We start from the raw sequence: 13,497 nt of genomic DNA on the forward strand, positions 1-13,497 counted from the left end.
ACAAACTTTATGTCTCAAGCGGAGAGATTTTCTATTTTATTCAGCATTTCAAACAAGCACAATGCAGCGTACACAACAATCAGCCATTTCATAATGGCATTAACTCTTCGCTAGGTCAGGGTAAATACCACCCATGCACAAAACTGGTCGCAGCGCTGCGATGGCAAGAAATACAAACTAGACTTACTTTCTGGATATACCTCTCATAAATCTTAAAATTTGTGGATATTTGAATGAACACATGGTCCGAAGAGTTAATGAAATTAAGAACTTATTAATACATACAAGCTTTACCATTAATTGAAATATAATTTTATGGTTGGTTAATGTAATGAATGTACGCTGACTCAATTTGAATGTGCCAAAATGATTTTTCAAAAATTATTCAAGAAAAATACACCCTTCCTATTTTATCTTTAGACGACAATTTACTCAAAAAAGATCTTTATTGTGAATGTGTAGATATTATTTATTTTGCGTTGGGTGAGTTAATTTTTTTTTAAGTAGTGTAAAATTGAACTTGGCTGCCTTTTCATATTGTTAAACTTTGAAACAGGTAGGAACTGTCATAAAATTTTCACAAATTGCAAGACTGTGAAAGTTAGAAATAGCCATAAAATGCATTTTTATTTATTTATACAATAAGTATTTGTGTAAGACACGTGTGCATACCTACTAATTATTTAGATTTTTCATGTTTTTATTTAAGTATTTTTGATAAAACATTCATTTAAAAAGTAAAATGATATTTTTTTTATCATTCGCTCTTGTGCTAGGTAACTATTTAATCATGGCTGAGTAAGATCTTATTATTATAACGGTATGAATCTTTTACTACATGGCAACACTAATGAAATATCTATAGACAAAAATAAATCTCTGCAGGCAACATAAATTTCCTAACAAAAGTAATCTCGAAATATTATAGTAATAAAACATTGCCATTTTAAAAACCTTTTTGATGTTTGGAAATTGTTTCCCGGTATTATATGATTTTGTAATTAACTCAATAAAATTCCGCCAATTGGAACAAAAAAATTGATGTAAAAATTATTTTAAGGTACAAACTATGACAAAAAAAACGGGGTAAGATGTTATTATTATTATTATTTAACCCCTGCACATAATTTGTTGCTCTCATTCTAATACTATTTGTAATCTCATTAATTGATTATAATAATAACCAGTTATCCATAACACCCCATATTGCTTTACAAAAACAATTGTTTTATGTTTATAATTGTTATTATATATTATTACTTACATTGTTATTATTACTTGTATATTTATACAAAAGACAGTTATGTATATTAAACAATAAATTTAATACTATTTAAAGAGAATTTGAGGCCTGTTATTTTATTTATGTTAAGAATTATCACCAGTCCCCTTATTTGCGTCTAACGGTGTATAAAGCACTGCTAATATTCCAACCGCAGTCCATCTCGATGCGAAATATCACAATTATTTTTTTATTATCTAAAATAATACAAATTCACGCAGAAAATCATAAAATTAAACCAAAAAACAGTCACCACTTCTACATTTTTTTCGGTTTATTGGTGTATTGCTTCGCAAAATGTCACAACACAGAAAAATCATTTGTTATTTTCCCGATCAACTTACATGTACATATTTGACTTGCATAAAGCAAAATGTTATAAGCCACAAAATCATTCAATGTATCTCTAAAATGAAATGTTATGTTTCATTAAATAATCATTAATGTACTAAAATTATGGGGCATTTTTATTTTTCAGAAAAATGGGCATTACAATATTATTTTTATGAATGTTGTTTTTTAACTCCCGTGTAAAATTTAGGAATTTGTGGCTTATGACATATCCGAGTGATTCATATTTTTTTATTGAAATAAGAACACAATTGTTTTATACTAGGTAGGTACTGTGACATTATTTTACAACTTGATTTATAATTTATGGAAAATCTGAAAAGGTTTGAATCAGTTCATTTATGGTCGCATTTCTTCCTTAGTGTATTTTCCAAAATGGCCTTAATACTTTGCACTTTCATTTCGATCTGAAACCAAAAAGTATGTATAAATTTTCACAATAGCACACATGATTTGCAAGGCTTATTTTTCTTTTATTCATTTTTTTTAGTAAACAAAATAAACTTCTGATGAACTAGTGAAGTTCTCATATTATATTACATGCTGAAGTAATTAACAGTATTTAAATATAAGGATATTTAAAAATATAAAAAAACAATACTAAAAGTAATTAAGAGGACTAAAAATAAAATAAATGTAAAAATTGAAGTAAAACGCAGTGTAGGAGGACGACGTATCTCCTGGCTTAAAAGGTTAGGAGAGTGGTTCCACTCGAGCTCAAATATTTATTTAGAGCGACTGCGGACAAATAAAAAATTGCCATGGTGATACCACCGTGGAGTGGTTACCAAGAAGAAAAGCCGTTAATAAAAATAATTTATGTACTCACGAGAACATCAAACTCCTTGGGGATCTCCTGAGTATACTTGGCCATGATCAGGTCTCGCTGTTGGTTGTACTTGAGGGTGGCGGCTTGCAGCTCCCGCACCTGGAGATTGCAATCTTCCACCTCCCCGTTACAGCGCTCCAACTCCTCCTCAGACTTCTTATCTTCTCTGAAATCGATTGGAAATGTCGTCAGTATCTTGCCAAGCAATTTCCGATGACAGCTGCTACAGTAATAATGATAATTTTTATATCAGTAAATAGCTGTATAGTGCAGAGCCAGCTTCACCATACAAACAAAAAAAAAAACATTTTCTTTTTTTTAATAAAAAATAAATAATAAAATGGTCATCATTATCATCTCCCTTTCCACACCCAGTGGTGCGTAGGACACCGCATTGGTGAACCAAATGCAGCATAGTTCGATCATCTGGTACATGAAGTTAAGGTGATCAGACAGTCCAGGAACAATGAAATATTGCAGTTCAAAAAACATTTAAAATTAGTATTTCATGCCAGAAATCGAACCCAGGACCTCAAAAATGGTAGGCGAACGCGTCAACCACTACACAATGGGGCGGACTTATCTCCACTTGATTTCCTTATTCGGGACTAGCTTTCGAGTTGAAAGAACTCCTTCAGGGTTCTGGTTCTATTTCACACACAGAACTGTATTTGTCATCCGCCTAGACACGGAGAAAATGGTAAGGAAATAAAATAAAAATGATAATACTTTACAGAAAAACAAACCATTATTAAGACACTAAGTACTACTAAATAATTATGTCCTTGTGGTGGTCTCAACATTTGTAGCCAGTGAGTGGATACACCCGCAGTGGCTCAGAGAAGCGATTATTGGAGCTTCTTAGACATTGCCATAGGCTCCAGGCCCTTTGGCGCAACAGGAAAGCTGAGGAGTTCATCCGTCCAGCCGTGAACAAGTTAGTTCATACATGTAGTCGCGTGCACAGAGTTTTAAACTAGGGTAGGCAGTAGAAAAAAGGTAACTCTAATATAGTATAAATAATCAATCTTACCAAACAGTTTCCTTCACTAGTCACATTAGTTTGAATCACTATGCTGTAGGTAGTTAATATTGAAATTACCTAAGCTACATCAAATACACAAATAAATGCTAAATTTATGTGATATATTTCTTATTTTTAATATAATATATTGCTACGAAATCCTTCTTTTGAATATTTTTATATTTTCATTTATTACGGTTGCTACACTCGAAATCAAATCATTTTGGGCTCTATTTGATATTCCCGTAAATGCACTACTAGATAATTGCAAGTGATTTTCCAAGATACCGACATACATATTTAGCTGCCAAATCAATAAGTTCCAAAAAATTACCTTTATTATTTTTTTTTTTTAATAAACGCAGAACACAAATACTCTAGATTGTATAATTATAATATAAACCAATTTGAGGTTATTTATTCGACATGTCTGTCTTTTATTAAATAATAATCGAAAAAAACGCTAGATTTCAGTAACGTATTTGTTTGTTCTTTCTAAAACAATGTACCTACCAACATTTAAAAAGCACTGCCTACTAGCTTACACATACACGCGTAATTACAACTGAAATAAAACCCATACATACACATTTCGTTCCCCCATATGCGTTATGTTCATATGGAAGAAAAAGGCATTTGTAGTTCGTGCTTCTCCCGACCCAGGCCGATAGCGGCGCGCTGATCGGTACAATACACTATTATATGACATTGAAACGACTAAAACCATCAACAATGACGTGCAAAAACTATTAGAATGGACAAACAAAAACTTCTTAACACTAAATGCCAAGAAATGCAATATAATACATTTCCAAACACAAAAGAAGAACCATAACATGAACATAAAAATAAACAACGAAACTCTTAAAGAACTAGAACATGTGACTTACCTAGGACTCACAATGGACAGACAATTAAAATGGACAAAACACATAGACGGACTCACTAAAGTAATGGCATCACTACATAGCCTCTTCTACAAAATTAAAGATTTTATACCGAGAAAGGAAAAAATTATGATGTACGAAGCCTATGTCAAAAGTAAATTGAGTTACATGATCGCCTTCTGGGGAACTGGTAACAAGACAGACATATAAAGACAAAAAAATAAAATTCTTAAACTAACATACAACCTACCCTACCTGACCTCTACGACTGAACTGTACAAAAAAACACACCAGTTTGACATAAACTACTTGACTAAAATTGAGACCTTAAAAATTGTGCACAAAATAACACTGGGAAACATACAAGACGACGACATAATATTAGTCAAAAATGCTGACATACACAAATATAACACCAGACAACAACAACACTATCATATTGAAAAAGCAAAGACAAACACAGGACAGTCAAAAATACTACATAATGGACTTAAACACTACAACAAACTACCTTACTACTTGAAAACTTTTACTGGAGACAAATTTAAAATCAATCTGAAAAAGCACATGATGACTGAACTAACTAGACTAGACGAGACATACAATGACTTGACAATATTAAATTTCTAATGTAACCCTAACGGGTTTTTTAAAATTGTAAATAAATAAAAATAATAAAAATATATACACTACACTAATAACCGAATTATCTCTGGCGCGTTTTTCAAATTTAAAAAATAGTTACTAATATTTTTGATATTATTTTTTGCTATTATTTTAATTAAATTCTAGTAGGGTAGGGACTGCTTATGTGCCTTTATGGAACGCACGCTTCTGCATACATGCATTGTTATATGTGACCCTCAACTTATTACCAACTATTATCCCACCAGATCCTCACACAATAGTTAGAAGGAACATATCTTTGCAGTAAATATAAGCCTTGTACATAGATAAGTATGGAAAGAAATAAGCAACTCCCATCAAAAATGAAAAGAAAACCCTTAACTTATTTCACACCGCTTGTGTACATTTATTTCATAGTTGCTTACATGAGGTTGGCCTCCAACTCCTGCTCGGCCTCCAGGCAGGCCTTCTCGGCGTCGGCTTTCCATGCGGCGTCGGCAGCCTTATGCTCGTCTATCTGTTGCGTCAACTCCAGGCGCTCGGCCTTCAGAACCTCGAGCTCGGCTTCCTCCTCGCAGTAAGGGTCGTTAGTTCGCTCCACGTCGCTGTAAATATTTATCATGATCAATCCGATGGTATACAAACAACTTCCGGCTATACAAGACACAGATTCCATCAACGAGGCTTGGTTTACTCACTCAATTAAAATGGAGACTGTATGTTTTGAAAAAATAATTTAGTATGAATAAATATTGAAATTTTCCTATTTACACCCAGTGGTGCCATAGAGCGCTGCATTGGTACTCCAAAGTAGAGTCCTGTTGATTTGATACACAAAGAAATTATGAAAGAAAAGTCTTCTTCAGGTGCCAGTCAAATATTATTATTTTAATTTGTTTTGTTTTATTAGGTTTTTCAACAAAGGTATGTACTTTAAAAAATTCACAATTTGTAGATATTCATCGATACAATTCTATATGCATACTCGTGCTTTATTTAATATTTTCAAATTATTAATGTATTTATCTGTGTTTTACTTGATGTAATAGTGAGTATTCTTCTAAATATCGTAACTAATGTAAGTATACTCTTGAATTGTTGTATGTTTTATTAAAATATTGACAAATGGCGCGCCAAACAAGTCCCAGTTTGCTCAAAAAGACGAGTCTGTGAATTATATATAAGTCTATGAATTAATAAATAAAAAAATTGATTCCCCTAATCTACTTAAAAGACTTCCATTTCGTGTGCCATCTAGACCGACAAGACAAAGTCTTCTGTTATACACAGACAACGCGTCAACAAACTATTTGAAACAATCTACAATACCTAGAATATGCTACCGATATAACAATAGATTTACCGAGGTTGATATTTTTTATGACAATGTATGTAAATTTTGGTCAAAAATTGAGAGAAGCAGATATTTAATTAATTTTATTATTATACACATATTTTTCATTTCTTATCTTTTACATTTGTTATATTTAACATAATTAAAATTTGTATTAAGTGTAAACAATTTTTTTGTGTGTCCTACACTTAATATACAAAGAAATTGTCAATATTTGAGTGCATACTGTTTGTTTACCCAATAAAATAAATAAATAAATATTGCCAGTGACGACATACGGACTAGAAACCGTGTCTGTGATACAGAAAAGTAGCCAGAAACTGAAATGCACGCAACGAACCATAGAAAGACAGATTCTCAGTGTATACCTAAGAGACAGAATACAAAATGAAGGAATTAGACGCCGAAAGGGAGTCGTAGATATTGTGGATCAGAAAATTAAAATGGCAGTGGGCAGGACACTTGTTGGGAACATGAGAAGAAATTGATTGCAACAGAGATAAGACATTACTTTTAATTATACAACACTGCATTTAGTATTTTAAGACTAAATAATATTATCTAAACACTATATTTTACGATTTATTTAAATATAGAGATATGTAATTAAATTAATGCACGTTTTATTTTCTGTAATCCAATCCCCCGCAAAAAATAAAAACTGCTCGTACCTCCAAAATAACAACCGAGTAAATCTAATAAAATCATTAAGAGCCGAGCTTTTTCCAAAACATATTCTACCCTACTCACTTTATCTTATCGGTGAGTTGCATGACCGAGTCCAGAGCCCCCTTGCAGTCCTGTATGTGCTGCAGGCTGGCGCGGAGCGTGTTGATGGCGGCCTCGCGCCCAAACAGGCCGTCCGTCGCCTCCTCCCGCATGGCCGTGGCCTCCCGCTCCAGCTGCAGCGCGTGTTCGCGCGCCTGGAGGACCTTCTCGCGCTCCTCCTCCGCCACCACGTGTCTCTGTAGCCTGCCAACGGCGCAATAATACCGGTTTTCAACCAGAGAAGAGAGAGAAATGTGATTTTATAATTCTGCACTGCGTTGCATTTCTTTAATTTGATTAATTAAGTTAGTGCGTATAAAATTTAGAAAACTTGTGAATCAACAGTCTTTTTTTCTTATTTTGGTGTTTCTGAATTCAGGATGCATCTTATAATGGATGAGATCTTACAATCACTGTAAAATTGTAAAAAATAAATACCCTAGTGCGAAAGTACAGTGGTTTTTTTTATTTGTCAATAGATTATCAAACTAAGCTGTTTATGTATCGTATTATCATTGCGATGATTTTGTAAATTTGAAATTACTCCGCTTAAGAAAATGCTACTTACTCATTAAGCTGATGCTGCAGCTCTGTCTGCCGGCTGTGGTGGGAGTCCCTGGTGAGATTTAGCTTGCTGATCTCGGTCTCCAGCTCCAACAGCTGCTTCTCCAACTCCTCGATTTTCTCCTCGTGCTCGATAGGCTCGATCTTTAGGAGTTCTATCTTTTCACTGAGCTATAAACAGAAAGTTGAGGTATAGCAAATATCGATCCCGATTCCCGTGTCCAAAAGAAATGAAAAATATAGTTCTTCATGAAATAGAACTGACCCTGGAAAAGTAGTGGCTTAGCAAAATAAATTACAGAATAAACATCAAATAGCAATATCTAACAATAGACAAATCCAGAACTATGTCCAAAATTTAAGCCATAAAAAAGTAAACCTTCGAAGAATTTAAAAATAAATTAATGCGTCATCATCATCATTCTCTTTCCGCACCCAATGGTGCATAGGGCACTGCATTGGCACGCCAATCGCAGCATAGCTTGATCATATTTTTGTTACATGAAGATAAGATGATCAGTCTTACGCTTCAGGTACCAGTCCAGGGACTATGAAATATTATTTTTATGAAAAAGAAATATTATTATTTACCTTGCTTGTAGTGTATAAGGTTTTTAATGAGGAACTTTAGGCCTATGGGAAATGTGATACAAAAAATGATTTCTTGCGTGGTAAAAATTAGAGCATTAAATTGTATGGCAAAATTTCTTGAAAATGTACGAAAAAAATTATTAAAAAATATTTTAATAAAAAACACTACTTTGAACGATGTCCCTGGGTTCGTATGAACCAACCGATGAAATGAGAGCTATGAAGGATATCCGGTGTGCTTAACTTAAACGGACCAATCAGGAGAACTGTCAAAAAAGAACCTCTAATGTCACACGCGAAATTATTTCAGAAGTTCAAAACTTTAAAAATTGCTCCAAAACAAACAAACCAAAAAAACTAACCATTCTGTGTAATGCCGACTACTAACGTAAGCAGAAAAAAAATAAACATACTCAGGGTTACCAGTACCGTATTTTTCCACTTAGGGACAATAAAATGCATTTCTTTACTCATTTTCTTTATTTAAAATTCAGCCTAAAATTGGGGTGCGTCTTATGGTTCGATGCATCTTATCGTCTGCAAAATCCGGTAATTGAAAAATAAACTAAATAAATCTTAATTTTGTCTCTATTGAATGAACACGGACATGTTCTTTTATTGGATAAGATTAGATTCGTAGTTTACCTGTCGCATCCTCTGGTCCCTGTTTGTGGTCTCAGAGTTGATATGACGCAGCTCGTCCTCCAGGGCGTCCTTCTGGTCCAACAGTTGCTCCAGTTCCTCTAGCATGCCTTGCACCTCCTTTTCCTGCTCCTGCGCTTCAGCCTCCCGCAGCTGGGTAAACACCATGTAGTTCAGGAGACATCTGAAAGAAATCCAAATTTTATTCACATTCAAACCATTAACTTTGTGGTCAAACCTTTATTGAAATTCAAATCATCTTTAACACATTCCTGTAATGTAAAATTACTGTAATAGACATAGGCTATTGTGATATAAGTAAATGTCGTTTTTACTATCATTTGTGTTTGCAATATGGTCGTGAGGATGAATGACAATATCCAACAAAGGCCCTCGTGCTTTAAAGGTAGAGTTAAATTTAATTAAAATCGCAATATACACGGCGTTTCAGATCCAGACTATAAAACTTCAAAAGAACATTCTTTATGGTAAACGTAAAAAGGGGTTCGAACCGTCAGTAGGGTCACAGAGAGTCACATCTTGCTGGAGAGTGTGATTCTATTGAATGCTGCGAATGCCCCGTTGCATTCTACCGGCAACACCACTGACTAGTCCAACTGTTAGCGTCCACGTCGTGAACCCTAGGCAATGGGATCACTCATCATGGCAGATAACGAGAGGATGAGTTTCTGGCGCCTCCAAACCAGAACTAACCTGCTAAGGGAAGGCAACCCCAACAGAAAAATCCGCCAGAGAAGCCAACGGGAAACCACTCTAGTGATCTTTTACGAGTACATCCAACAAGCAGTTGTCCTGACCTCAGAGTAGCGCAGGACCGAGATGCTTTCGCTGTAGTGATCACCAAACCCAGTCAGTGAAGAATTCACTTCCCTCATTTCTCAATCCAATAAAGTACATATTATATAAGGCTACCAGATTACCAGGAGCTCTTTCGGGCAGCTTTTCTTGTTTGACAGTGAGCAAATTTTCCGTGTATGTGGTCACCGCCAAGGAGACTTATGTCCTCAGAGGCGGTGTGCGGTATTTGGTGGGCAAGCTGTAGTGACCACCAATGTAGGGGGGACCTGATAAGGTACGGCAAGAAGAAGAAATGTAAAAAATTCATTTATTTACATTTTTATAATTTTAAAATTGTGTCAACCATTATCACCCCTTCCGCAAACCCTGAACCGTCCCGAAAAATTGAGATAAAAAACGCACTTGACCGACAATGCGATACATACTGAACGCGGACAAGGGAAGCGGCTGGGTAGGGGAAGGGTAGGGGTTTGGGGAAGAGATGCTTGTCTGATAAAGTAAGGATTTACTCCATTTTCAGATTACAAAAATAAATTAATGAAAAAAGAGTTTTTGTGAAAAATTTATTAGAATTTTTTTTACATTTACCATGAGGAATCTTCCTCCGAAGTTTTGCAATCTGGCCCTGAAACACCATCTATGAAATTGAACATTTTAAGAGTAACTCGTTTATTGAAAAAATCTTTTTTTTAAAACAGTTTCGGGTATGTGGAGGAATTCTACTTTCACAATTACAGAGTCTTACGTTGTATTTATTAGCAGATAAAAATAAGAATTAAATCATCATCGTTCCCTTTCTGCACCTAATGGTGCATAGGGCACTGCATTGGTGCACCAATCGCAGCGTATTTTGATCATTTTTGTTACATGAAGGTAAGATGATCGATTTTACGCTTCAGGTGCCAGTCCAGGGACTATGAAATATTCTAGTGGGATAACACCCTTTTAAATAAATATTTCACATCAACCATGTCGAGATTAGAACCCGAGACCTCTTGCATGGTAGGCAAACGTGCTGACCGTTATATCTAGAGGCCGACGAACTAAATAAGCCTGTATTAAGAATGATGCATAAAGTAAATAGTAAATGAGACATTAAACACATCGTTTCATAGACAAAATAAACAGTTTTTACTTGAGAAGCTGTAGAGTGATGAGGGGATTCGGTGTCAGCAGATCAAAGGGGGTGATTTTCAGAAACTCAACAAGGATGGAGCTCAGGAGGCGGTTCACGGCTTCCGTCAGGTTGAGGATCGGAGCCAGAACTCGGAAGGCTTCACATGTCTCATCCTCGATGCCTTCAATTGGAGTCTGGAATTAAAATGTCATCATCATCATCATGAGACTGCATTGGTACTCACTCATAGAACATACCGAAGCACATAGAATAGAGAATTATTAGATAAAAAATAAAAATACTAATGCAATGATCGCGGTAATCCGGACGGATGGAGCAGGTACGTTCGCGGGGAGATGGAGGCAACGCCTGAAAACAATTTTCCAGTTTTGTTTACTTCTTCATTTACCAGGTAGTTAATTCAACAATGCTTAGAGTATGCCCAAATGCTTGCAGACTGGCTGGATTTTCTCCCCAAAGAGTTGTTCATATTTGAATTTGTTGCAACAGAGAGGGAAAACATTTTTTAGTAGGGAATGCCTAGTAGGTAAATTGGTTCAGCCGGATGAATCTCACCCACATGATTAAGGTTTCAGCTCTTTTACTTCACAAAAGTCAACAGATGGAAGAGTTGAGGAAATGTGGATGTTCAAACATAGGCAGAATGGTGAATGTTACACAGTGTGTGAAGTGACAACTTAAACCAGCCAATGACAGGTCATAAGCCCTGTAAATGCCTTGACTCCCATATTCCCTACTCAAAAATGTTTTCCCTCTCTGTTGCAACAAGTTTAAAAATGAACAACTTAGGGAGAAAATCCAGCCAGTCAGCAACCATTTGGACATACTCAAAACATTGTTGACCAAATTGTATTAGTTATTTTCCGTTTTTTAAACAGTTTTGTACATCATATGATGCTTAATCATCAGTGTGGCTATTTTATAAAATAAAGTGTCATTACTTTCAAAACATAAAAATCCCCAATTTAACCTCTCTCTAGGGGGTAGTGAAGATTCAGAATACCACCCTTGGTCTGTTGTGGTGCAAAAAAACATTTGTATTTTTAGCTTTATTTCAAAAGCGCAGTCTTCGTACATATTTATTATTCACTATTTTTAATATTGTCGAGGTTGTCGTTTGATAATTGAAGAAATTTCTCAAGTTATTCCCATTAAAGTATTGCAGACCACAATCCAAACGCCGTGGTAATCTGCCAAGGTCCTGTTTCTTGCATGTTCGGACTGTTGAGGCCCTGCTGTACTTGTAAACGGGTGGTTTCAAACATCGCTACCGAATTTCACTTTTTACGCAATTTTTAATATAATGTATAACGTAGGTTTAGCAATTAATCAAATACGTACGTTTATAATATCATCACCATCAAGACCAACAGCATCAAAAACTTCGAAAATAGCTTCGATCACAAACATCGGTCGAGGTCTCTGCAAATCTTCGGTATTTATTTGATAATGAGGATTACTAGCATTCCATTGCTCCAGAAATTCATCTAGCCGCTGCCCTTCTATAAAAATAACACCGAAAATACATATTTACACCGACGCGTAGAATAAAACCACTTAAATTGTAGTTATTATTATTTAGTATTAATATTGTGCATAGCTTTGTTACCTTCATTGGTTCGTTTCATGGTGTTCATTTTCTTAGACAATGTATTTTCTAAGTCGACTCTAACTAATTAAAGTTTGCAAAACAAATATTTAGAAAAATCACCCTGATCGTTAAATATCAGCAAATTATAAGAATCAAATATTAACTTTGATATATTGACAATATTATGATTATGACCACAAACTTTTAAATTATTTTAAAAACGTAACCGCCGATGACAGCCACAGATCAATAGACAATAGAGCAGAGCAGAGACTATAAACCAATGGAGTAAAGGTACAGAGTACATAGAAATTAGAAATAATAAATAATAGGGTCCGACCGAAACAAGATTTTCAACCGAAATCGAATTTTGGCTTCTGTTCTATTTTTCGCAACCGAAACGCATTTAAATAAGTAAAAAGTCACTTCGAAATATCATATTTAAGGCGTTTTTTATTAAACCGCACGAGTTTATTGAAATAAGTGTTTAATAAAATACACAATGAAATAAAAGGCACGAATTTGATGAATAATTTTGCTTATTTTTAAAGCTTTTTGGTTCGTTGTTACGTTATACATATAACTTAAATGCAACTGTTCTTCAAATTACTCTATATGAACTTTTGATTTATAAATTTTAAAGGAATTACAGCAATTTAAATATGAAATAAGTAATATTTAAATATGAATTGAGTTAGGTATACGTTTTTTTTTTTTGAAAAATAAAATAAATTAATTAAAGATTTTAGAACTATTAAAAACCACGAAAACAATCAAGTTATTATTTTTTTATGTTAGACAATGGAAATACAATAATAGAATCTGACACATCCCGGCAGGAATCGGCTGAGCCAAGGTTTTGGCCAACTTTTGACTGAAACCGCGGTTGAAACCACAGACTAGAGATATCGTTGAAACTCGTTTTATTGGCCGAAACCTCCAGTCGGCCACCGGTTACAGGTCACTAATAAATAATAACTTTTCCACGTTTCTGTTTTTCACTAGGTGAAAATTTTGTAGTTTTTTTTAT

At 34.6% G+C, this 13,497-nt stretch overlaps 1 protein-coding gene across 1 annotated transcript; it reads right to left on the bottom strand.

Moving 5' to 3' along the window:
- Window positions 1–1,584: 1,584 nt before the first annotated feature.
- Window positions 1,585–12,727, bottom strand: LOC148278016 (uncharacterized). The gene is made up of 9 exons (XM_088232035.1): window positions 12,486–12,727; window positions 12,218–12,378; window positions 10,874–11,049; window positions 8,923–9,103; window positions 7,691–7,857; window positions 7,105–7,326; window positions 5,426–5,605; window positions 2,463–2,628; window positions 1,585–2,040 (listed from the first exon to the last, which is right to left on the bottom strand). The coding sequence occupies exons 1-9, from the start codon at window positions 12,511–12,513 to the stop codon at window positions 1,969–1,971; spliced, it is 1,353 nt and encodes a 450-aa protein (XP_088088161.1). The 5' UTR covers window positions 12,514–12,727; the 3' UTR covers window positions 1,585–1,968.
- Window positions 12,728–13,497: the final 770 nt, after the last annotated feature.

Source organism: Micrasema longulum, unplaced genomic scaffold (genome assembly GCF_059751315.1).
Source record: "Micrasema longulum isolate JH-2025_06_02 unplaced genomic scaffold, ASM5975131v1 h1tg000939l, whole genome shotgun sequence".
Taxonomy (NCBI): Eukaryota; Metazoa; Arthropoda; class Insecta; order Trichoptera; family Brachycentridae; genus Micrasema; species Micrasema longulum.